Source organism: Lepisosteus platostomus, chromosome 8 (genome assembly GCF_059453375.1).
Source record: "Lepisosteus platostomus isolate fLepPlt1 chromosome 8, fLepPlt1.hap1, whole genome shotgun sequence".
Taxonomy (NCBI): domain Eukaryota; kingdom Metazoa; phylum Chordata; class Actinopteri; order Semionotiformes; family Lepisosteidae; genus Lepisosteus; species Lepisosteus platostomus.
In genome coordinates, this window is record NC_142618.1 from 44,517,294 (window position 1) to 44,544,534 (window position 27,241).

The window sequence follows — 27,241 nt, forward strand, 5'->3', positions numbered from 1 at the left end:
TTTTGTTGGATGGTGTTAGTAAAGGTATCAAAAAGTGCAGTTTTGAGTTTGGGTTTTCCTCCTGAAGCTGATGTTTGTGGTTCAGATTAGGGCTCTGTGTCGTCCATAATGAAAAGGGACTGCGTTGTAACAGCCTCCTTACAAAATTACAGGTTTTGTCCTTTACCTGTCAACCACATCGATGTTCACAAGCGGCGTTTTTAAGTTAAAACAGCATCCTATATTATTATTCATGCTGTAACTGTTATTTTAGGGGTTTTAGATGATTAAGGATTAATGGATGAAGCACACCAGCGGGGTTGCTTGATTAATGTATCCATAATTGACTAATCAAGTCTGAAACACGCATTAAAGCGAGAGTTGAAATGACCGGCGACAGGGAGGTGACATTCTCCTTTAAAATTGCGAGTGAACTGCTAATAAGCTTTTATCAATTAAACTGTGCTTTCAACTTGGAAAAAATGATTTTATTTAATGGCTGAACGGATAGCGATATAACCCCGTCTTGTAAATTGTTCATTAAAGATGCCTTTTAAACACTTGGTATCTTTAATTGCAGTTGCATAAATGATCTAGATACTGTTTCGATATGGTTCCCATTATAGTGCTTCCTGTCTTGTTCTTCGAGGACCGCTGTGACGGTTATATTACAAGCACCAAAAAAAGTTATTTGCATGGTTACTGAACGGTTTGTGTGAAAATGCGTCTATGAAATGTTGAACCTAAAATGAATCCATGGATGTAAAGACAACCAACTACGACTGCAGTATACTGTACTGCACGAAACTTTTCAGATAAAACGGTGGGAAAATGGCTGTGCTACGGAACTATTACCATTATCTGGCTCACGTACATGCGAGCATTTCTTATTCCCTGGGAATACAAACCAGCTCAAAGAATAAAAGCGAAAGACCTTCTCAATTGTTAGTAAAGTATTTATGTGCAGTTTGAATAGATTGATATTGTAATATTCCTGTACGCAGGTGGTACTTTAACGGACTGAGAAAAACCTTCTATCTGTAGTTCCTTAATGGTATCTGACCTACAGTATGCATAAAGACCGCTAGAGGGCAATATTTAACAACAAAACTCCTTTTAAATACTTTGTCACACTGTAAGACGGTCGATTAATCGATTATTTATTGAACATATGGGGAAATTAACCGATTAAAAGGATGTACCATAACTGATTTTTATTTGAATTTATTGTTCAATTTTAATAACTTTAAATAGCAACACATAGGACTAAATCCTAAAGCGTCTGAATGTTATCTGCACTCTAAACAGGCTCTTCAAGTTGAGTTCTCAAAATTGAGTGATTGTTCCTTAAAATAAGACAGTTATTGCTGTTGCCTTTAAAGCTCTTTTTAGATTGGTAGAACTAACCTCAAAATGCCCAGTATGGGAAAAACATGCTCACAAAACTTTAATAATCAAAATATTTTAATAAGTATTTAAGGTAGTTGAATTGTAATTGGGCATCATGGTGGCACAGTGGTTAGCATTTGCTGCCTTGAAGCTGTATGTTCTCCCCATGGTTGCATGGGGTTCCTCAGTGTGTGCTCCAGTTTCCTCCAACAGTCCAAGGAGATTAATGGGCTTCTTGGAAAATCGGTCCTGGTGCGAGTGTGTGACTGTTCGTGCCTGTGTGTGTCTTGCGAGGGACTGGCACCTGGCTAGAGTGTATCCTGCCTTGTGCCCGTTGCTTGCCAGGGTAGACTTGAGCTCCCTCGGGACCCTGGATTGGATGAAGCAGCTAGAAAATGGATGGATAGATGAATTGATGAACTGCGAATGCAAATTGTAATGACATCGGAGATGAGGTTAACCTGGGTTCTCTGTGTTTCTGTTCAGCCTCAGCCCAGTCCGTGACTTTTTTTCCCTCTCCCTGTCCCCCCAGGCCAACGAGATGCTCTTCAGCGGAAGGAAGCTGACCGCGCAGGAGGCGTGTGCCAAGGGTCTGGTCTCACAAGTGTTCTGGCCAGGAACGTTCACTCAGGAGGTGATGGTGCGCATTAGGGAGCTAGTCTCTTGTAATTCAGTTGTAAGTCATCTTTTAATTTTTTTTTTAATTTCTGACATTTCACACACTTAATTCTACACTTCATGTGGATCGAACAGAATCCAGTTAAATATCTTTCACATCTCCATACACATTTTTCTTTGAAGTTTTTTTTAGTCTCTACAAAAACATTGTTTTATCAGTCTGATCAAGACTGTTCTTGACTTTTCTTTAACATTTACTTCATTTCTAAAATCTTAGCCTCCTTTTATTACCTTACTGCTCTTATTTTATTTATGGCAAAATACCACATGAGCTCGTCTTTTTTTTTTCTTGATTCAGTGTTTCCTGTAGCACGAAGGAAGAATTCATCTAAACATATTAGTCTGTCCTGGTGTTAGTTGTCTTCTTACTTATCAATAGTGTCTTTACCTAGAGCTCTCAATTAGAAGTGAAAAAGTAAAGCAATGGTGATTTTCTGTTTTCCTCTTGGAATAGGCTAATAGTACCGTTCAACAGGCTAGAAAACAGCACATTATATGCAAACCAGGTATTCAACATAAGTATGTGTTTTCGGTTAGGCAATTATTCTTTATGAGCAGAATAAAAAAAAAGCTCATAATCATTTACTGGAATTTTGGTAAGTAGAGAGAAATGTTGATGTATAAGAATCGTTGCACATTTTAATGAAACCTGCAAAAGCATTCCGGCAACTTGCTTTTACATGCTCAAATAATTTTTCATATTTTAAAAAAATATTTGCAAATAAGTTCAGCTGAAAAGGAATCATACTTCTCCCTGTGTAGTTTTAGTGTGCATTGTCCGCATCATGTAAATTGTCATAGGTACTGATTCAGGTCTTTGTTAAACATAAGAGATGACCTTTTACAGATGCCCAGGGTAGCACTTAAAACTGCAGGGTGCTGTGAGAATGACACAGATGGTAAAGTCTGGTGTCCGTAGGAGGTGACCACGTTAACAGTTTCAAGTAAGCAGTGAGGTGAAAATAGCATGCTTGGGAACTCGGGATAAAAACTGGGTTTCACTCACATGATTTATCCATTGTGATGACTATGCAGATGCCAAGGGCATAACAGAAATGTTATCAGTCTAGCCTAAACTTGAAAATAAGTGAATAAAGGTTAATGAACATACAGCAAAACCCAAACCGCCACAGGCATAATTGGCACATTTGCAATTAATGGTCTTGGATCCTCACCAAACCAAGGTGTGGCTCCTCATGATAATACTGTTTGCTGACAAAATAAATGTTCAAACCTAATCACTTATGTGTTTATCTGTCTTTCTTTGTCTTCTCTGTGTGCACCTACATCTATATGTATATGTTTGTGTGTATTAAAACACTTTACCAGACATCCCAAATTCATGCTAGTCTCAAAATGGGGCCAGTATAACACCGAGCATGACATGACTATTGGCCCCAGTTAGCACATTTGTAAATTCAGAAATAAGGAAGTGGTATTATTGTCACACAAGGCACGGAAGTGGGAATAATAAGAATAAAACCTTCTACCATTTTTGAGGGAGATATCATCTTACTCAGATCTGCAGCACAGTGACAGTGTGTCCATGGCCTTATCATGGATAGGTTCGCAAAGATGTTAATTGGGTTTGCACAAACCCCATCACTTTTAGGTGGATTAATGACGGTAATTGTTACTGTGTAGTAGACACACATGATCCCTCTTAATGTCACGGTCTTATTGGTAAAATATATCTGGGTTATTCACAGATGCTTCCTTCTATTGAATAGTTCTGCAGAGTAACGATGGTGGATAGATAGAGCCCAATTCCCTGCTGGCTTTATGTTGCAATGTTCCTGACAATATTACAAGAGCACCTTTACTCTCTCTTTCAATCAGTGGCATTGCAGCAGTACAAGAAACAGAAAGTCTGCTTTTTGTGAGTGTTCTTTTAAACTCTCAAGCACGCATTTCCACAGCTTTTGTTACAATTAACAGTGGTGGAAGGAAGGGGTGTATATTAATCTAAAAATATACATAGTTACATATTTAGTTACTTACAGTTAGCCTTTATGCTTTGTAGTGCAGGGGCCCTGACTAATTCTGGACCTGGAGTGCTGTCTGTGTGGAGTTTGTATGTTCTCTCTCTGTTCACGTGGGTTTCCTCCCACTGTTCAAAGACATACTGGGACGCAGTGCTGTTTCTAAGCAACAAAAGAAGATACAAGACAACTTCTTCTTTAAAAACTTCTGGACATTCTTTCCAACCTGTTTTTAATTTGAAAAATTCCCCTGACCTTCACTCCAATGAAATGTTGTGAAATGAAATTAACAAGACATAGAAAAAGAATCCATCAACCAGATTAAGAACAACAAAAAGTGACCATTCAGCACACCTGTTTGGTAGTTAAGTAGCTAATTTATAAGAGGATCTCATTCAGCTGTATCATGAAGGAAGCCGGGGTATCAATTTCAGCCACATGGCTGGTAGCTTGTTCCATATTGTCACTTTTAAAAACATTTAAAAAGAGATCAAACATCTTAGGATATAAGGAGAGCTGATTGAACAAAAACTGTGATCACTGCTACTTCTGTGCTTACAGTACATGCAGCTGTATTATTAAGTGGATTTTACTGTAATATGTAAGACAATCATGTCCTTTCTTTTCATATTTTTATAATTAATTAATCTTTCAATTAAATCAACTGATCACACTCATTCTCTCCTTCATTGTAGTAAGCTCATGTTAACCTGCTGTGAATGTATTCAGTACTGTATGTACAGGCAGTGTTGAAATGCCTCTCCCCATTATAAAAGCACAATTAATCAAAATAATTCATTTTATTTTTTCTGATGTTAATCAGGCTTTCTAATGGCTATTTAAACATAACCCTCACTATGGTTTTCAGTTTTGTTTAGTTTTAGATTGACAATAACTTTTTTTTCAGAAAGAAATGTTAGCAAACTTGGAAAGTTTGTCTTTAAATATTTACCCAACTGCTTAAGTATTTTTTCCCCTAGTTATAAGATGCTTTTTGTCAGTTTCTAAATTGCCAAGAGAAAATTGATATTTTATTTCCCATAGAGATTTGTACTGTGGGTTTGTCAGATTGGCTAGGGAGACCTTGGCCTACCAGCACAGTTACAGCAGTGAAAAAATGTTATCTTTTTGTTTTAATCACTGAGAGAACATAATTTGTACACACATTTTTGTGCTATATTCTGTCTACAGCATCAGCGTTTAGAAAACAGTGTTATTTCTTTAGTAATATGCTCCACAATCATATGTTTGTGGTTTGGAAAACAATAATATTTCTCATTGTAAGTAGTATAGTAGTTCAAAGTTATTTCATTAAATTAATGCATACCCTATTGTCTTAACATTAATCAAACATTAACTGTATATAAATTGTTTTAAAAAAACAAATGTGCAATGTTTTCCACATCACCGTTTTAAGCAGTTTTATATTATATTACAGCTACGTACTGAAATTCCAGATTTGCTGTTTGAAAAATTCAAAGCCAGCAGAATGTGGGTTTATTGACATTGGAGTCAAACATACAGGTCATAGCTATTTTGTTTTCAGAAATTTGCTTAAATCGTTACTGAACTGTAACATGTTTGAATAATATATGACTGTAATAGAGATTAACGAGGCCCATGGTATTAAATTTCAAGAAAAAAGGGCTATGGAAAATATTTTCTGAATGGAGGTTTTGTTCAGTTACTTACAGAAGCATTCACATATGCAATATTCATATAACGTGATTTTTTTTCTCAGTTCTTGTAGATTTTCAAATTTGAAATGAAAACTGCATTCACACTAGATCTGTTTCAAACACTGAAATTAGATGAATACTTTGAACTGTTAAACCAAAATATAAAAAGTAAAATGCTTAAAAATAATTGTACTAATCTTTTTCTTTATTTAAATTCAGTTGTTTTACATATCTGATACATTAAAAGAATAAAAGTGTGAAAGTTTTGTTCCTATATCATTTCTTATTCCACCTCTTAATTAAAAATATTAACAATGTATTTTAGACAGAGCTCTCAGTAAAAGTGAAAGTGCTAATGTTTTTCAGATGAGGATTGGGTTATCAAAGGGCTTCCCATGAACACGGGCATGTCGAACCCATCTTTTCAGATTTTCTATCTCATTAAAAAGTATTAGTTTGTCTTGTATTGCAAAATGAAACAAGTCTTTTTTATTATTACTAAAATAGAGCCCTCCATGTTAGAGCATGAGAACGGGTTTTGTAATTCAAATAGAAATAAATGCTGTAGACGTTCACAATAGGAACAAGGTAAGTTCAAAGCTTTACCTTTGATGTAATAAGAGCACAAGTGTGTGTGGCAGGTGGTAGAAGAGGGTTACCCATTAACAGGGCCTCAGAACAGCACGACTGGAGCCCCTCAGGAAACAGTAATGAATTAAAGGTGCGCTGGACCGAGGCACTGTTTGCGAGTTCCTCTCCTCCTTTCTCCTGCTGTGCGGTCCTCCACCTGCTGCAGCCAGCAGAGGGAATTGGACATGAAATCTTTTCTTTTTCTTCACTGCGGAGAGTTCCATCCTGTTCTGAAGTCCTGTTCTTCGGTTTCCCCACTTGGCTTTTGTACAGATTAAGGTCGGGAGGGCGGCACCCCAAGTGGAAGGGCTGCATCCTCTCATCGTAACGGAGAACATTTTGTTTCCCTTCCCTAGGTCCTCCGGGAATCCAAAGCCCTGGTGCGGAACGCCACAAAGGCAGCCTTGGAGCAGGCTAACGACAAAGAGTGTGAGGTCTTAAAGAGGGTCTGGGGCTCACCGCAGGGTATGGACTCCATTCTTAAATACCTGCAGAAGAAGATTGATGAGTTCTAAACCTCAGAACCACTCCCACACCGGGGACTGTTGTACGCATTGCAGATGTTCAGAACTGGGGGCAAAATTGATTAGCAGTGCAAGCTGAAAAAGTGCTCATCTGTAGGTTTGGCAAGCTTGGGAGCCGAGAATAACGGACTGAAGTGAACGCCGTCCAGCGCCTCAGTCTAATGTGCATGGACCTTCTGAGCTGGTACTTCTGACCACACTTTTAGAATTTGGGTGGAAGCAGGAAGCTGTCTTATTTATAAGGGTGGATTAATGTATATTTTTGTATTAGGATGAACAAGCCTTATGATTAAATTCACAGGAAAAAGGAAATTAGAAAACGGGTAACATTGTGTCCTCTTCTGCAAGGCTCCAAAGGTGAAGATGTAGTTTGTACGCGCTAAGCGGTGGGCAGATTCATTAGAATGAGATGCCTCTTAAGTTCATTGTTTTGCTCCACACATTTCCAGAGTTCAGCGGTCAACTGGCATCTGGTAAAGATTTGTCTTACCATCTTTTTCACCTGCTTTTGATTCATTTGGAAGCCTGAAATATTACTTTCCCAGCATGAAGAAACCACTCACTTTTAATGAAATGCCTCTTCTATTCTGCAGTATTAGATAAATGACAAAAATAAACATGTTGTATCTAATTTTAGCTTTTAATGTAGCTTTTTTTTTATCTGGTTGTACCTAGTTCATAGCTTACCATTGCTGGGCAAGATGAATATACAAAAGAAAGAGAAAAGGAGTTGTTTTTTGTATTTTTCTTTTCTCAGTAGGTTGAATATGTTACACCAAATATTTTGTGTTGTGTAAATGTATTTTAGTTTTACTTAGAAATATTTTATTTAATAAGTTAAAGAAGAAACACTCACATTATTCAAATTCCTTCCAAGAAAACTAGAGAAAAAAAAGCTTCCTTATCTTGATGCAATACATTCTTTGTACTGTTTTTCATTGTAACACCAAGGGCTAGAATCTGCGTTGGTAAGGTCCAAAGTAACACCTTTTCTACACTACCCTTAAAGCTGAACCTGCAGTTCGGTGAACTGTAGTGTTGCACTGTTGATTATAGTACAAGCTTATCTGGTCATGTTAGCAATACAGTAATGTATTTATAAAGGCAGACTGGGCAGCAGTACTTTTGCTATCAAGACGTGAAGTGTTTGAAGTGTTTTGTTGCTAATTGGGCTACATTTGTAATTTGATTCCATAATCATGAAGTCTTTAGATTTTATATCTTTTTAAGATTTAATTTTTGTTGGGAGCTGAAAAAAATCCTTTAAAGCTTGTTGTGTGTATACGTGCAGTAATACAATTGGAAGATTTTGGCTAATTTGTTTTGTACAAAAATCGGATTTTAAGAAATACAGAGCAAAAATCACAGTAATCCATACTGTACTTATGTATTCCCATTTCACAAAAGAATCTGCAATTCTCAGGGTCAGAATGTAAAGTCATTCATATTTAATCGTAATAATATAGATTTCACAAAAGAATTTTCAATATATTCACATGTACAGTGGCTCATTGTGTATTTAGGGACATAATTTGAATGTCAACAAGTCGGCCTACAAATGTAGCTCTCAAGCTTCCAAACTAATGAACCAACTAGACGTTCGAGTTTTACTATACAATAAATAAACATTAGGTAACAGATTTCATTCATATCCAAGACAGTTTTTGATTATTCTCAATTTCTCATGGAATACTTATTTATGGTTATGGTCAGTAAGTAAAAACCCATTGTGCCTTTTGAAGCTATATATAATTGAATGCATTCTCTGCAAAAACAAAGGAGTTTATAACGAGATATTTTTGCTTATTCTTAGGGCTCTATGTGAATTCTTTGGTGAATAATACAGGTCTAATTTTGAATTTGATAAAACACATTAGTTTTGATCAGTCCCGAGGAGATTGGAGTGGGATCTTTGAAGGCAATGTGAAAAAGAAAGAAGGAAAAAACAGGGAAGACCTTGTGGTATGAATTATCCCATCAGAGTAAGAACTGTTGCCAATGGAGATGAAGAAAAAATAAATAAAAATGGCACTTTGATCAACTCAGAAATGAAATCCATTCTGCTTGTCTCATTTACATTTGTAAATGATGGACAAACCTATTTACAGTACAAACAAGCACAATTTTTAAATCAAGCTCAATATTACCAGAGGAAAGATCAGCATTCAGTTCTTCATGTAAAATTAATTATCTGAAATTCAAGGTTTAATTGAAAATACAGTTTGAAGACTAATGGCTATTAATGCAAAATACAGAATTTGAGTCTTAGTCAAACATAGAAACTAAAATACTGAAAAATTAAAACTGGATATACCTTAGCTTTCATTGCAAGGATTGCATTTATTTATTCAGGGTATCCAAGTTCAAAGGGGCAACAACTAGTATCTGGCTGTAGATATCAAGTATACATATTAATTCAGTTGAAAGAAATGAACCCTTACTTTTAGAAGAGTATGTCTGGACAATTCCAGTATTTTTTTTTTTTTAATCTAGGTAGTGACTTCACATAAGATTTTTTAAATAAATTGGAAACGGTTTCTGTCTCTCCTGCATTCTGGATGTAATCTAAGAAGTCTTTTATTGTTATAATTGTAATTCGGGATACAGAGCAGAAACGTGATTAGGAGATAGGATTCTCTCTTAGGAGATTGTCTGAAATAAGGGTAAAGTAATTAAACATGGTGACTTTGGACTCTCTCAACATGGAATCTATACGGCTCTGTCTATATATATAGCACATTATTTATAAATATGGCATTCAAATCCCACCCTAATGTACATAGACATATTCTGCATTCCTTTGAGGAGTGGGTATTGCTCTCTGACTGCAGGTATTGAAAACTACCTGAGGTTTTTTGAATTTATCTTGCTGAATGTATGGCAGAGGGGAGTATAAGAGATCCTTTAAATCAAACCTTATTTTTGTACAGTCAAGAGGTTTCTATTTGAACTGACCCCCCACCCCCTCCCCTTCCATTTGCAGCACTGTACAGTCTGTATATCTGCCTTCCTGGATTCTTGGTACAGTATTTTTTCATTTGTGGGACCTATTTTTTGTTGAGTAGTTTGAAACTATAAATATAAATATATATATGTACTGTACAATCTGTAAAGTTTTTATAGATTAATAAGTAAAATATTCAGCTGTGAAAACAAAACTTGTTTAAATAAAATTATTTCATACATTATATACAAAATGTGTGTTTTGTGTGTGATAATGAGAATAACCCTGTGTGAAAGGTCAATAACCCAGCTAATGAGAAACGAATAGCTTTACTAGGTATATCAAGTTGCAGTTTTACTACAGTATCTCTAGTGCAAATGTTTGGGAAAAACAGTAGCCTGTTGGTTTAAAGAGCTGGCAGTCTGCGATTATAAACTCATCTAGCTCTCATCATGAATGGCTAACAATAATTCTCTAGTAGATCTCATGGCGTCTTCAGAATTTGTATTCACATTTTTGAAAAACTGAAAATTTACAATGGCATCCTTTACTTAAAATGTTATAGAAAACCATTGATATATTGCTTAATTGCCTCCAATTATTAATAGCTTGTAATATGCTAAGGAGAATGAACTAAGGAGCTATCACTTTTAACTCAGCAGAAAGTGTGTACAATGTTACTGCTGGCAAAACCAATAGAATACTACAAATGTATTTTATAAACTGAAATTAGTTTTGATTTTATTATGCAATTTTCTGCAATTAAGCATGTGTTTCTATTCTTAATCATTTGGAATACCATTCCTAACATATATGCCTCTAAGCTGTCCTACCAATTTTTAATATTTCCAGTATGATACCCAAACTCTGTAATGCACATGCAGGAATTTACACGAGAGGATTTGATTCTAAAAGGACATGTAGCAAAACAAATTGTATTAAGGATTTTACTTTACTAATGTGGAGAAATTCACTGACTTTTCAAGAATCAGCATGAGGTTGTAGACTAAATTTGCTGCAACAAAAGAAAAGTTTTCTTGGGAATATTAATTTAAGAAAATAGGAAACTACAATCAGTACATTTAAATAGAAACCCAAAGTAACCTCTGTTCTGTGTCTAATTGAAACTGTAACGACATGGCATGAGAGTGGTTTCACAGCTCAAGCTTGTGTGGGAATGCAGCAACACTTTGAAAATCAGAACATTTCTTCCAGTAAGTCAGAGAATGAGAAAACATAAAAAAATACCTGCTAAAGAATCAGATACATCGGCATATAGGAGGTTACCTGTGTTGCTGACACAATAACATATTTTGGCTACTGTCCAATACTGAGTAATGTTTCTTGATCCAGTAAATTTTTTAGGATCACCCAGACTTCCAACATCTGCACACTACTGTATAACAGTACTCATCGTATAGGCTGATACACATAATCATCCAACTACCATGTTACCACTGATCATAAATGTTGTCTTGGATTCTGTGAATGTACTGAAATTCTTAACACGTCCTCCTTTGAGAATAATAATCAACCTTGAGCCTTTTTACAGCCGAACAAGTCTGATGGTCAGGTATTCCATCAGAGAACCATCCTTAATTTCCTTGATATCGTTCTCCTACGCCCTAATTGAGTTATTTGTGAAATATAACTTCCCAAGAACAAAATAAATATGTAGTAACACTGAGTGGTAAACAAAATTAGGATGAACATGCCTCCATTGAACAGAGGAGTTTAATTTCAAAACAGAATTCAGGTGCAAAATAAATACAAGTCTACAAAATACAATGTATAGGCCATCAAAGTACTGCAAATAAATTCAGCATTGTAAGTTAGATCCCAGAGTATGAAGCCTGAAACAGTGTGTCTGATACGACACAGCATTCAGGACTGATACACTGAGATATTACAGAAAAAAATGAAAAATGGAAAAGAGTTAAAGGTTAAGGTGGACATGCATCATGAGCCCCTGTTGCCATGTATAACCAGTAATCATCGTTTCTGAAGATGACAAAGCTATACATGTTTTCTCCTCCTTTGTGGAAACCATGCTCAGCTGTGCTCCAGGACACCGGGCTGTCTGAAAAGCCATGCACTGTTAAAGTTGACCAGGGTGCAAACTTCGGCTCATCAAAATAGTGCCTAACAGGAAAAAAGCAAACAGTTAAAAAAAAACAGAACTAAGTGAAATAACGCGAAGTAAAGAAACCGCAGTATATAAGATGTCTGTTTGGTGGAGGTTGCAATAAATGTTGAGCCAACTGAAGTAACATCTTACTTACTCATCCCTACAAGTCAAAGTATCTTCTTCAGAGGAGGTAGTAAACATTAGAAGAAAGTCATGAAAACAATATTGACCTACATGCACAAACTCAACCATTACGTCAGGAGGTGGCAACAAGAGGGTTGCACTGTTACCGATGGTTATTTGTTACTGGCAGAGAAAAATACTGCAACAGATAAAGGAACTATAAAACAAGAACATTTAAAATACGTAAGCAGTTGATGGGGGTATATCATAAATGCTGCATTACCTTATTTGCTTCAACATCACACCAAAACGTAGGGAGTTAATGGTAGTTTAGGAACAACAGAATAACGTTGTTCACAAAAAACTGATGCACAGTTATGAGAACCTTTTTCCTGAACAACATAATGCATATTTATGATCTCCATCTTACCGTATCTCTTCCAGTAACTGGTAAATATTCTCTGGGAGCAGGAAACCAGTCACAGTACACAGACAGGCCTTCCCCATTATGATTCTAGGGTCAGGACAACAGTATGTAGACAGGAAACTGGAAGCTTCATTGTTGCTGAAAACATTAAAGCAGTTATTTACACCTTGTAGCCAAGTAACTGCACTGCCATTACAAGTTATGAAAAGAATTACATTTTCCAATAAATATGTATAGAGTGTAGAGTATACACATTCTACAAACATTAATGTAACGGCTTGCTTTTTAAATCTATTTTGCCTCACCTTGTTGTTAATTTTTTTTTAAAGTAATTATCTCAGTGACACTAATTTGTAATGCATTGCTTGTTAACAGTAGCCTTCTCCAACACTAGTACAAAAGCCCGTCAGATCAGGTAAAGACATGCTGCCCAATACAGACCAGGACTGTAATTGCCTTTATTACTAGGATATGTTTCTGTCAGGGCTGTTAATGCTGTCATAGAACATGTGGATTTGGGTATTCCCCCAGAAATCAAAGAGGAAGCCAAACACTTCTTTAAAACCTTGTAGTGTTATTTACGTAAGAAAATGAGCCACTTTGGTACTAGAGTTTCAATGGGACTGGTGATGAGGATATGACACAGAACTGCTGAAGACATCCACTTTGTGCACTTGCAAAAAACATTTAGGGGAAAGTGGGCACTCAAATTTCAAAACTTCACATTCAAATGTAAAATTGTAACTCTTCTTCAGGAATCGTAAAAATCCCAACATGCAAACCAAGGAAATATTGCTAAAACCACTCAGGCAGTTGTTAAATTCTGATAGCACTTAAAATGGCATATCAACCAAAACAACGTAATGGTTTAGTTTAAGAAGCCTGTGTACCAGTGGTCTAGACAGCGTGGATGATTCCTTTTTAAAATACAGGATTAAGCATAGCCTGAAAAGAAAGCAGGCAGCACAGAGGTGCAGTGGTTAGCTTTGCTGCCTCACAGTGCTGGGGCCCTGGGTTCAATTTCAGACCCGGGTGGCTGTCTGTGTGGAGTCTGTATGTATCCCTTGAAAATGGATGGATGAAGAGGAAAATCGAAAATGAATTAATTTTAAACTAACTAAAGAGGGATCTCCTAACTTACCATTCAATCCCAGCTGTGACAGCACCCAGCCACTCTACGAACTCCTGGGAATCACAAGACTCCTCTGCTTGCCCTTTCAAGTGTTTGGAGTGAATGACAGGACACGGCACATCGCTCAGTGTCTGTGTGGAGACTGAAGGCTTGTACTCCTTGTACCGATAATCAGTGAAGCAAGACGCTAGTGGGCATTCTTCCTCATCTTAGTGAAATAAGAAGGAAATCATCAGTTCTACTAAAGAGTTACAAACCAGAGTGAATTTCCTAAAAAGTCCTCCTCAGGTGGCTCCTTCTCCCAAATGTTCAAGTCTTCTCCTTCAAAGTTAGAGCCTTGCAACCTTTTTAAGTTAAATGCCAAGTTATTTTACTTCTATTGTTTTAGAACAATACATACAAAAAAGCACAACAAAGTAAACCTTACGTTCTTCATGGTGGTGGATGATTATAAACCCTTCTGTTGTTTTTTTAACCCAAGAGTTTGATGTTATTAATATAGCGAGAGAGAATTTAGCATTTGGTAGAGAAATTGCAGACTCATAATTCAAAAGGGAGTACAGAATATACATATAAACTGGTAAAAGAGGCTGTAAACTAAACAGAAGGTGCTGGTACAATAAGGTAGAGTATGATGGTTTAACAAAAAACTATGGCTCACTTGGACACACCCAAAAATAAATGGATATACTGAAGTTCAAAACAAACTGACAAGTCTGTGTTGTTGATGGATTTTTTATTATTAAGTAATTTAGTGCTTAGACTGTAACTGACCAATACAGGCCAAAAGGCTTCCCCTTGAAGGTTGTTTTTATGTATAGTAATTGACAAAGGGACCTGATAAGCACAGGAAATGAGGAAAAAAAGATATGAACCATGCTATTTTGCTAAGCTCTGGTAAGAACTGTGTGTAAAGCATGAATAATCTGCTGCAGTTGTAGCTACACAGGAGAAACGTCTTTTGTTTCTTTACCTGGCTTGTGCTTTGCCATTAGGAAATCACTTCTAAGCTGCACCTTTTCCTTCAGAGCCCACATCACACGTTTATACTTGTTTGTGCCAGGAGCCAAAGACTTATCAGCGAGATCAACGGTAATAACTGGGAAAAGGGAAACAAAATCAGATCCATGGAAGAAGAAAAGGCATGAATACTGTAAAAAACTAACAAGTAATAGATTTATTCCATGCTGAAAAGAGAGGAAGGAAAACGCAACGTTTCGGCTGTGGAGCCTTCTTCGGGTGTGTGTAAAAAAACTAGTTCATCACAAAGAATTACAAATATTGAACACAGTTTTTGGTGCACTATGAACTGCTTGAATTAAACTCATAGTTGAATTAAACTATGAGTTTTTGTAAAACAATTCTATATTGTATACTGTATATACATTGTCACCAAAAACACAGCCTCCAGCCATAATGATATATCACCCTGCAGCCATATCACCCTGCAACTCACAACTGGCAACCCACTGAAGCGAAGCAGGTGTGAGCCTGGTCAGTACCTGGATGGGTGACCTCCTGGGAAAAACTAAGGTTGCTGCTGGAAGAGGCGTTAGTGGGGCCAGCAGGGGGCGCTCACCCTGCGGTCTATGTGGGTCCTAATGCCCCAGTGTAGTGACGGGGACACTATACTGTAAACAGGTGCCAATCTTTGGATGAGACGTAAAACCGAGGTCCTGACTCTGTGGTCATTAAAAATCCCAGGGCGTTTCTCGAAAAGAGTAGGGGTGTAATCCCCTTCTATGAATTGGCTACATTACTCTGCTCTACTCCCCACTGATAGCTGATGTGTGGTGAGCGTTCTGGCGCACTATGGCTGCCGTCGCATCATCCAGGTGGATGCTGCACATTGGTGGTGGTGGAGGGGAGTCCCCATTACCTGTAAAGCGCTTTGAGAGGAGTGTCCAGAAAAGCACTATATAAGTGTAAGCAATTATTATTATTATTATTATTATTATTATAATAAACTTACAAACATAAGGCAAAAGCAGTGAACGTCAAAAGTGAAAATCACATTATTATACAACATTAAAAAGAACACCAAAGCAAAGCTAAAATAAGAGAAATTACATTTACTATTTAATAAACAAAAGGATTTGGAAACCTGGAGAAAAAATAAATTGCTGCCTCACAGTGTTGGGGCCCTGGGTTCAATTCCTGGGGTGCTGCGTGGAGATTGTATGGTTTCCCTGTGTTCAGAAAGGTGCTCCGGTTTCCTCTCACGCTTCAAATACATACTGGTAGGTTTATTGGCTTCTGGGAAAACTGGGTCTAGTGTGAGTGTCTGCATGTCTGCGTCTGCCCGGTCATGGACTGGCGTGTCATCCAAAGTGTATCCTGCCTGCGCTCGGTGCTTCGGGCCACTGGGACCTCGAATTGGATAAGCAGTAACTGAAGGTAAAGGAGACTTCAATATAAAGAAGACCTCTTTCAAACATATAGTATGCATGTGCAACCTTGTCAGCATGCATTTCCACCACCTTGGCACAGCACGGCCAAGCCATATCTACTCACCATATCTCACAGGCACCTTGTGGTTATACTGTGACGGTTGGCCCTCCAATCCCAGGTCCTCGTAGGTGTCTTTATCAAGAGATAAAACTAGTTTTCCTGCAATTAAAAGGCATTTTAGTTATTAAGGTAATCATAGAAAAACTACCCGAATAACAAGATGTTTTCACTTTTCCTTGCTTTACTACTGTTCCCACGCCTAAAAACAGGTATTCTGTGCTACAATTGAGAGCATTTCACACATTTACCGCTCAAGTATGGCACAGGGTCGTACACAGGATAAAAGGATTACAAACAATCAACATATGGACTTCACGGACAGGCATATTCATGGAGTTCTGTTTTTCATCAAGTGTAAAATCATCTTGATCTATCTTACCTGTTGGAAGAAGTGCAAATGTGTTGTCTTGGTCTATTCTGGTTTTGTATGACAGAGCACAGAGGGATCCTGCAATTATACAAAAACTTTCAAATCACATGTAAGAGTCAGAACTACAGACATCAGGCACACTGAAAAGGGCACTCACACACACAGAGGACTGCATAAGTTTCCCACAGATTCCAAGCACTGTGCATAAAGTGCCTACACCTAACAGTATAACACACAAGGCCAAGCAACCAGATAATGTCTGACAATAATCATTGTCATAGTATTCCATTTCGCATTTGGTGTGAATATACTATCCATATTGATGCTACTCATTTTAGTGCACAGAACACTGCGCCTTAGGAATTTGAATAAGTTCACATGAACGAGCAGACAGATTTTTTATTTAGGGAATCAGAAGTGGTGTGTCTTCAATCTCTTTCTCAGAATCAATCATGGGAATAAACGACTGAACCCGACCACTAATAAATTCAAACTCCAGTGAATATTAAAACAGGTTTACCTGCTTTCACCTGCTTTTCAAGAAACTTCTCTTCCAGTATTTTATAGATGGGGAAGTTCTTCACCAAATAATATTTTGCAATGCTATTCACAATGCTTTTTAGCCCCGATGGTAGTGTTCCACACTCAGGAATTAAAACAGAAACCTGTTAAAAAGAACAATCAAAAGGGATAATTTAGGATATACAATTCCTATTTGTCAGATTTTTAGCAAAAGGCATAAATGCATATGAATGAGGCGCTGCATCAACTTGCATTGGCTATAAAAAAAGAAGGAAGAAGAGGGTTAATCCACACTGAAAACGGAAACATTCTGGCCCTTGAGCCTTCTTCACACCTGGATATTTTTCAGCATGGGGAAAGTAACATTTACTTGTACCAAAATACATATGTACACACTTGTTTCTGCCAGAAAACAACTTCCCCTGACCAAACATTTCTACAGTCCACACTGATACAAAAACAGTTTAATCTTAATCTTAATTTCTGCTTTATTTCTGTTCATTTTCTGGAGGCAGCTGGTTCTACTGTCCCAACACACTAAAATCACCTTTGATTGGTGTTTGTAAATCCACAAAAGCTATTACTATGTTTTCTAAAGGATGGTTGGAAAAACAGAAATTCAATTGAGATTTCTGATACAATGGAGTACATAAGATGCATAAAATGAAAATGTGCATGTCAAACTAATTTCACACTATAACAGAAGAATTTATAAAAACCAACCTGTTTTCTAAGAAACCAATGTATTGCTTTTAAGTGACAAAACTGATGGCACATCTGGAATTCATAAAAACTGAACCTATGAACCTTAACAATATTCAGTTTTTTGTGATGTGTTTTTGTGATGTAGAAAAATGTTGTATGAGAACTTAAGAAACGTTACAAATGAGGGAAGGCCATTTTTTCCAATATATTTCATTTGTTTGGTCATAAGTCAATCCAAGGATCTTATCCAGGCATTTCATGGAAGAGCAGATGGCATCAGAAGCTTGTTCCAGACACCCACATCCTTTTGTGTGAAGAAGTGCCTTCTGTTCTCAGTTTAACCTGCACTTCTGCTTAGACTCCACTTATGTCTCTGATTCATGTTTCAGTGATTCTGAAGAAGCACATAGGTTAACTTTGCTAGTGCTTCTGATGATACAGTGGTGCAGAGGCTAGCATTGCTGCCTTGCAGTGCTGGGGCCCTGGGTTCAATTCCTGAGGTGATATCTGTGTGGAGTTTATATGTTCTCTCTGTGTTTGTCTGTGTTTCTCCCAGTTGCAGTGGACTGACATCCAGTCCAGAGTGTATCCTGCCTTGCACTTGTTGCTGGCTAGGATAGACTCTAGCTCCCCTGTGTCCCTGAATTGGAAGAAGCAGTTAGAAAATACCAAGATGTATGAATTCAGTAAAATCAAAATTCAAAATAAATTCTGTACTGTAGCAGAATCACCATAGGTCAGTCTTTAGATACAAGTGGATATTATTTGTAAATTTGTAAATGCATCCGGGCATTTCACACCTTTACTCTGCCGTCTTTATAAAAGGCAAGATTTTTTCAACGTAGGTTACAAACAGCATTTCTGTCTGACGTCACCGTTTGCTGTTTCTGTCACTCGAAGATTAATTTCCTGATGACATCTGTGTCTGAACTAAAATTGTCCTTGCAAATTCTACAGCCCACGACTTTTTTGCCCCAGTGCAAGATGCATACACTCTTATTATATTTAAATACTGTAAGAAAACAATCTACCAGGAATAGATAACGAAATCAGACTTCAAAAGGTGCCCTGGAATCACTTATAAGACTCCAAATTACCGGTAGGATTTCTCGATTCTGCTAAATCAAAGACGTAAGCACATGAGTGGAAGAATCTATCAGGAACATAGAAGCAAGAAGAAGACAGAGATGATGTGGTATACACGAATTCTGCTTATAGGACTCTGGTGGTTTGGAATTCTGGAAGTTCTGGCTCATAGGATTTCTGTTCATTTCATGCAGCTGTTCCCTGGAGACAACATGCTGTAAATCAGCGCTTAATCTGTATAGCCTTTTAGCGCAGACTGTCTTATTAGAAGCGACCGAATGCTTTTGCTCTTTTGTAAAGTAAGCATATTAAAATATCACCGTTTATTTTTGCGTCTGCAAAAAACATCACGTTTTCAACACTCAACACTCACCACTCACCTTGTAGTTAAAATAGTGACCGGCCACGTGTACGTCATGACGTGACTTTTCATTCAAGAAATTCGATTTCTCACACACCAGTAAATGCCTTGGACACTTCTCCAGGTCAGTCAGCATTGTTAGTCACAAGCACAAAACAGTGCCTTCATCAAAGCTGATTCAACGCGTTACTTCGTTTATGCAAAAGCAAGGCTCAAGATGAGAAGTATTTCCTCTTCTGTTTTGGTTCTTTGACTACTTCGTACACGCGCCTTTGAGTAGCCAATGGTAGGCTGTAAAATGACGCAGATGACATCACTTCCTGTCGCGTGCTCCCTGCTGCGAATTTTACCTGCCAATCTGCGTCTTACGTCACTAACCTCGCACGCAGTTGCTGATGCTGTGTAGTTTTTCAAGCGCAGGTCCTGCGCACACACAAACGTCTTCATGGTGTTATAGCTGTGGATGCAGCAAACTCTGGGATACGATAACCTTGAGATTCAATACAGGCTATGTAGTACAGCAAACCGCTTAGGAAGCACAAACTATATATTCTATTAACATATATAATATATTTTCGAATGTCCCTGATACTTTTATCCAAATCATCTTAAATGTATATATTATATAGATTTATACATTTATACAGCTAGACATTTTGCAATAATAGTAAATTTCTTTGCTCAACTGTACAAGAGCAGAACCCCGCGTAAGAAGTGTATACTTCGAGTTATACTATAAACTGGAGGTTTAACCAGTGCTCCATACAGTCATACAGTACATCATCTATGTGCGGTAATGTGAGTGACAAACAAGAAACACCTTCGTAAGAAGGAAAGCGAGAAACCATAAAAAATAGTACTTTTGTATTTAAGGAGGGCTTTAAAAAATGCGGCTTTCAAACCTGAGACGTCAATGTTTGCAGGTCCGTATTATCCAAAGACTGCCAAAGACGTACGAAAATTAAACGGTTTATGGAGAAATTTTGAGCGGTTTTATGATTATGATAAAACTGTAACAAATATCTCTTCTTCAATAAATATGTTTTCGAACAAAATACTAAATTTGGATTACCTATCTACCCATTGAATTCAATACACTCTTAAAAACGCCTCCATCTACAGGGCATACTGTAGGAAACAGAGGTTGCCCAGGACCCAGGAGGACTTTAATTCAGCTCAGATTGAAAGTGTTGGAACATTCCCACAGAGCTTGTAACATGGGACAATATATACAGTATCTGTGTTTTTGAATGTAAAACAATATAATGTTTTCAAACTACAGGGGAGCATTCAGCCTACTGTATCTACTGTAGTGGGTTTGGCTTTTAGTAGCTAGTGGATCTCGTCCAGTGATACTTTTCCATTGTCATTGTTTATGGTGTAATCCAGAAAAATGTACATTGTCCTTGTTTCCATGTGTTTAGGTGTGGATGTTAGAAAAGAAGGATGTGGCTTTGATATGGGACTGCTACAGTAAGTCCTCTTAATTCTTGTTTTAGAATTAACATGGGACAATATATACACTATCTACACCAGTGGTGTGGTGGCTCTGTAGCTTAGGATCTGTGCCTGTGGCTGGAAGGCTGTCGGTCCGTATCCTGCAGCCGGCAGAGGAATCCTACTCTGCTGGGCCCCTGAGCAAGGCCCTTAACCCCAACTGCTCCAGTTGTATAAATGTCCAGCTGCTCCAGTTGTATAAGCTGTATAAATGTCTGACCCTGCGCTCTGACTCCAAGCTTCTCTCCCTGTCTGTGTGTCTCATGGAGAGCAAGTTGTGGTATGCGAAAAGACAAATTCCTAATACAAGAAATTGTATATGGCCAATAAAGTGAACAGATCTTAAGGTGTGGTGTTAGGGTCCTTGCGACAGAAGAGCAAATTCAGTATGCAGCTCCACACCACACTACTGGTTTCCTGGATGTTCACCAGACCTGAGTAAGAACCAACTGCAAAGATAAAAGAGGACTGTTTATCAAAGCTGTGTGGCTCTGATGATGTTCAGGTGTTAGAAGTGCTTTACATTCTCTAGTTGTAGGAGTGCTCCAGATGAGTTCTGGCACATAAATTAAATACAACTGTTTATTTGCTCTGGATAGACATCCCACCCAGGGTGTACTCTGCCTTGCTCCTGTTGCTTGCCGGGATAGGCTCCAGCTCTCCAGTGATCCTGAATTGGAAGAAGCAGCTAGAAAATGGCTGGATGGAATTCCTTTGGATAGACAATATTCCTTTAACAGTTAGAAAATAAAACGGTAAAATGGAGTAATTAGTAAGATTCAGATTTTTATTTTGGGTGAAACAAAAAATCGTTTGCACTAAGGTTTCTAAAAAAAAACCCAACGCGGCATTGCACAAACAGAAGAAAACCACATAATAAAAAACTAAAATAGTGCTGAAAGAAAAGAATCCAGGCCCTTTCAGATTAAATTTTGAATTGTATTTATATTCTTTCAATCTTACTTGAATGGAAGTGTTAAAAAATAAAATAAAAACAGTGCAGTTTTAATTCATTTTGATTTAATTCGTTTTCATGCCAGTTGTTACAGGGGTGGCCAATTTTGCATTTTTCCCATTCCCAAAACCTGTCCATTCCAGCAGATGGCAGCAGTATGCAGAGGAGGGAAAGGCTTAGTAGCCCTGGATCCCTAAAAAGGACTTATGGGGATCCTCAACGGGGAAGCGCCATTTCAGAGACCTTTACTGAGCTTGAATGCCAAATCAGGTCAATGGTACCCTGCCACATCAGTCCTGTCCAACCTTCTCTTGTAGAACTTGGGGTGATGTGGTTTAAGCCACATTATTGTTAGATATAATAAGAGGCCATCTAAAAGTGGCTTACAAAGGGGGATGACTTTGTTTCTTTGACCATACATACTTAAGAGGGCCTAGCATGCTCTTTCAAGGACAAATTGCAGTCATCAGGAATGGAGACAGGCATCCCAAGCCACCATGAACACAGGGTTGAGGCAATCTTGGCAAAAAGGGTAGACTAGTCGGCGCAATGAGGTGCAGGTTCAACACAAAGTCTCCATCCATCAGCCTTTAAGCTCACTCATCCTGCAGGCAGAATTGGTCATTTTACGTACCAAAACAACCAAACAAAGGTCCCTGGTGGGGACTCAATGCTTAACAGACAGCTGGAGTCTCCATGCTCCCACCAGAATTTAGCAGACAGTGGGGGTATGTCCACCCTCACATGCAGAAGACACTGCAGAAGGAGAGGTAGTGCTGGGAACATACAGTACAAAGGAGATTTCCAACCCAAAGGTGCACCAACAAATCAATGCCCAATGTGTAGTCTCAGGTTCAAAATAATGCAAGGCAAGGGGTTGATTCTTTGGAGGCAAGTAAATCCATGACCAAAGAGTTCCTGCACCTCGGCTACAACACCCAAGTGGAGGTGACATTTACACTGTTTACAAACACAGGAGACACGGGATCTACCAGGATTAACATCTGGGGATCATCCTGGTCAGAAAGTGATGAAATTCTGCCTCCTGCTCCTTGACCACAATATTACCTGTTGTGGTCTATATACTTGACTGGGGTTCCTAATATTTTAGACTACTGACTTTATTGCATTTAAAAGACAACTGCTCACTATCTGGAGATTTGCAATTGGACCTACGCTGTGTTCTGATTTTGTTCCATTCTCTTACTAGAAGATCATCCACATTTAGTGTGCATTTTTTGTTCATTGCTATTGGCCGTCATTGTTTCCCAATGTTTTTTATTTGTTTTGAGTGGTTTTTAATTAATCTCTTTGAGTACTTTTTTCACGGGAACCATTTTTTGAAAACTCTGTTACAAGTTTTTGTTTTTGTGACATGTTTTATTACAGCGGTCTCATTAAATTTTCTGAAGACAGGAGCCACAGCACACTCCTTTGGAAGGAAATGTCAGTTTTATTTACCAGATGCAATTAAGGGGGAAAAACATTTAAATTAACAAATCAGCCTTTATTACAATGTGATAATATTGACTCATCTAATACATGAAGAGGGGAACAGGGGCTCTATAAAACATTTTTTGTTTACCAGAGATGTAACTCAATTATCTTCCTGAATTTATAATTGCTATTCTACCACTGATTAATCTAAACAGATGGTAATTTTACTGTACTACTGTAAAATCAATTAAATTATACACTATTCAAATATTATACCAAACTGTGCGTATCGTGCCCAGAACTTATCAACGTAAATGTTCATTTGAATTTTTAATTTTACTGTCTACCCGTTTGAAACAATGTATTGAATATCTATAGCTTTTCGTTTCTCAGTTTAAGAATAGTCTTAAGAAAAGTACCAAATGTACCCATTACAACGGGGGGAAAAAATAAGGATCATAATGTTAATTCCAGCTGGTGAAGGCAGTATAGTTTTGATATGCAACAATGCGACACAACTATATCCGATGTCGTACTCTGTTAGGCTGCTGCAAATACTGTATACATTGAAAAGTAGATGGAGACAGATTTCTGTTAAGCAATGCTACTAGGCAAAAGTGTTTCTTGGACTTTAAAATAATACAGAAAAACGCAGTTAAAAAAGCATGTGTTAAATGTGCTTTTGATGCGGGATCTACAGTATAATATTACATAATACTGCATTATTTAGCGCGGTCAGTCTTTGGACCGGACACTCCAATATAAACGCTTTTTTTCCCCGCAGTGCTTTGTTATTCAGGTACACGAGCGAACAAATATGTGCGTAGTTCACTGGTCATCAAAACAGATACAGTATTTGTGATAGCACACTCTTTGCCTTCTTTGTGACGTATTTAGTACATTTAGCTTTTAAATGCGTAAAGTCTGTGTTATGTAATTTATGCTGATTTACTTAACTGAGTTCAAACCATTGGGTTTAAAGGACATATTTAAAGATGTGATATGATGAACAAGCTGCTTTTCCTGTGTGTGACATTATTTCTACAAATTCTTTCCCATTTTCATTATTTTGTTCTGTTGAGCATTTGTTGTTATTATCCAAGCATAGACTTACTTGCATTACAATACATACATTACTTATGTGGAATGGTTTAAATATCTAAAATGGTAAATATATATTATTTAGATTGTATCTCTCACTGCATAACGCGAACAATGCTCTAACAACTGTTGAGTGTCTACCGAATGTAAAATAAATAATTCATATCACCAACATAACCTTTTATCTGTATGAATGAGGCAGCATATTGTATAGTAATCTAGGGGGGAAAGGTTTTAGAGGCAAGTTATACAGACTTAGTCCTGGTGCTGTAAGTAGCTTTGACAAAAAGTTTTTATGTATTTTCCAGTACATCAAGGGTTTTATGCAGTACTACTGCTGAAACACAAACACTGGTGCTTCAAAAGCACTTAAATGTTTCAGCCGTTAACGATTCGACGCTTTTTAGAATTGTGGTCAGGCCTAAGTCAGTAATTGTTAAAAGGTAAACTATCCGATATTCTTTCGTTACATTTGGTAACTTCTGAGTTATCTGTTGACTTAAAAAAACGTTTTCACGCGAAATATGCGTTATATCATGTTATTCTTGTTAAATTTAGCCAATAATTACTTTAAAACAACGAGATACGAGTGAAAGGCTTAAGCGTAACAAAAGCTGCTGAATGCAAATTAATGAAAGGGATGCTAAAACATGTCAATGCGGTAAAGCTATCCCTGTTATAAATCAAATGTCATCGCTACATACGCAGACGTTTACCCTCACGGTGATTGTATATGGACAACGAAGTTCAAGACTTAACAAAAAATTATAAAGCCTGTTGGGATTGACAGCGTTATTTCAAACAGCTGTCCCATGTCAGACGCAACAGGGTCAAGCTTATATTGTATGTACTGTACACTGTACTTCAAAACTGTACTGAGAATAGGAAATGCCAGTTATAGTTTATAAGTCTTCTCTCTTGTGTGCAATGAGTGTATGTGGGTTTATACCAAAATGGATCCTTTTGTTCGCTGCCTGGATAGTACATGTCGCGCAGCGCGCAAAGAAAGCGCATTCCACGCAGTGTGGAATTAAACGGCTTTTTTATTTGCAACCCGCCCGCTGGCGCACCTCCCCAATATAACTTACTGTATAATTACAATTTCGAAACGTATGCTCGCCAATATTATGTCTAAATAGCCATAGGCTACTTTCACTATTATAATGAGCCTATAATATTCTACAGTACGTGCTGTTTGCCTCGTTGCCTGATGTGTCTCTTCTTGGTTTGGTTATTTCCGTAATATTGTGTTTCTAAGTTACGTTGCTGTGACGCACCACAAAACTACAGTAGCTGATGCTGGACAGCAACAGGCAGCTTGTTCTCCCGGACCTCTCCGGATATTCTTAAAAACACGGGTGGGGGGGGGAAGCAACAATAAGTCAGAGCAATTTTCCCCCCTAAACGTGCACTCGCTTGCACTGAAAACAACTCATGGATACAAACAAAACTGAGTTCAACGATACGTCCGACTCGAGAACTGCAGAAGGGTCCGTTCTCCGGACTGAAGCCGTGGAACACGGCAATCTAAAGGGGGGCGGAGAAGTGCCGTCAGACATCTGCAGTAAACATGCTGACGGTTTTGCACACTTGGATCAGCAAGACGTTTTCCTAAAAGACAGAAGGAGGGCGAGATCTCTGCCTGCTTATCCGGACCAAGCCACCTTGTTCAATGAGATTTCTCAGAGCTGCAGGAAAAGGGTTCAGTTTGCAGATGCGCTGGGTCTCAGTTTGGCCAGTGTGAAGCACTTCAGTGCTGCGGATGACCCGCATATTCCATCCAAAGTTTTCTCCAGGTTACAGACCTACCCTCCTCAACAAGACAGGGAGCTTCTCGGCGATCTCTGTGACAAATTAAAGGCCAGCCTGACACTGGACTGCTTGGTGCCTACTTTTAAACAGCCCGTGGAGTCACCCGATTTCGAAAATAGAGTGAAAGAAAACAAAGTGGCTTTGGAAAAGGTGACGGTCACTCATTTTGACATCCGAGGGCTTGTGAGAGTGCTTCATTTTGGCAGTAGAAGAGAAATAGGGGTGAGGTACACTTTCAATGACTGGCTGTCGTTCGTGGACGCGCAAGCCGTACCAGTGCCAGGCGAAGACAGTACTACCTGCGGGGAGAAGTTTTCTTTCACGATGTACACACCCCCATTCTTGGACCCCAGCTGCTCAGTCCACTTTGCCGTTTATTGCAAGACGGACATTGGAGAATTCTGGGACAATAACCACGGCCAAAATTACACCTTCAGGTATCACTGCATGTCGCCATTCGAGACTGCTGCCTTTCGCGCAACCTAAGTGCCTCATATCTAGATGCCCATCACCCCTATCCCTGTTTAATGCCTTGTTTAATGAATTGATGAATATGAATAAATAAAATGAAACAACTACTTGCTTTTTTAACTCGTTGTTTTGTTTCCTTTTGTCAGTAATTGAAGTAAAGAAATTAGCGGTGTGGTCCACACCATTATTTATGACCATTGAGTATGTCTGCGGTAGAGTAACAAGTTTAAAACAAAGTAATCTCTGTTCTGTTATCATTTGGTAATTTAAGCACACAACTTATAGCAGTGTTGTAAGAAAACATGAAAATTAATGTTTACTATTTTGGTCTCAATAAAACCTGTGATATTAAAATATGTAAAATAATGCTCCTCATTTACACTCGGAGCCTTTTAAAATGTATTTATTTTTAAATGTTTTTCTGTTCTACGCACGCAGGTCTGCTTTTTATCAGTTGTTTTAGTTTTGAGCTCAATGTCCAGCTGTTGTATTTCTGAAGGCACCGGCTTTTCTCACCTATTGTAATACATTTTTTCTATTATTGATTTACTTTTTACTCAAAGAGTAGAGGAGTGTCAGAGTGTTTTTATGTTGCCAATATACTGAACTCCAAAATGAGGCCATGTAGGTCCTTTTTGGATGTCAAATCCTGTTATAGCCTTTAAGGAAGTGCATTACAGTTCAAATGCCACCTGATCAAATGCATTAATTTTCATTAAGCTTGGAAGAAATGAAATATTGTGACTGTAATGTACATTTTTCTAAAATGTTGTAATAACATTTTCAAATGTTGCTGGA

At 37.9% G+C, this 27,241-nt stretch overlaps 3 protein-coding genes across 4 annotated transcripts in view; 2 read left to right on the forward strand and 1 right to left on the reverse strand.

The window, feature by feature from the left end:
- Window positions 1-8,107, forward strand: part of cdyl (chromodomain protein, Y-like) — a 138,620-nt gene extending 130,513 nt beyond the window's left edge. The window contains exons 6-7 of one of the 2 annotated variants that reach the window (XM_088643629.1): window positions 1,901-2,002; window positions 6,694-8,107. In XM_088643629.1, the coding sequence (XP_088499755.1) occupies window positions 1,901-2,002; window positions 6,694-6,852 (261 nt within the window). In that variant the 3' untranslated portion in view covers window positions 6,853-8,107. Of the gene's footprint in view, window positions 1-1,900; window positions 2,045-6,693 lie in introns of both variants that reach the window. The other variant, XM_088643628.1, reaches the window with a different exon arrangement.
- A 3,398-nt stretch (window positions 8,108-11,505) lies between these two features.
- rpp40 (ribonuclease P/MRP 40 subunit) lies at window positions 11,506-19,472 on the reverse strand. The gene is made up of 8 exons (XM_088643632.1): window positions 19,190-19,472; window positions 17,017-17,161; window positions 16,506-16,574; window positions 16,130-16,225; window positions 14,589-14,714; window positions 13,625-13,823; window positions 12,487-12,621; window positions 11,506-11,947 (listed from the first exon to the last, which is right to left on the reverse strand). Exons 1-8 carry the CDS (start codon window positions 19,304-19,306, stop codon window positions 11,749-11,751), a joined length of 1,086 nt encoding a protein of 361 aa, XP_088499758.1. The 5' UTR covers window positions 19,307-19,472; the 3' UTR covers window positions 11,506-11,748.
- A 5,969-nt stretch (window positions 19,473-25,441) lies between these two features.
- On the forward strand, window positions 25,442-26,550 carry ppp1r3g (protein phosphatase 1 regulatory subunit 3G). Its single transcript, XM_088643639.1, has one exon. The coding sequence runs from the start codon at window positions 25,595-25,597 to the stop codon at window positions 26,456-26,458; it is 864 nt and encodes a 287-aa protein (XP_088499765.1). The 5' UTR covers window positions 25,442-25,594; the 3' UTR covers window positions 26,459-26,550.
- Window positions 26,551-27,241: the final 691 nt, after the last annotated feature.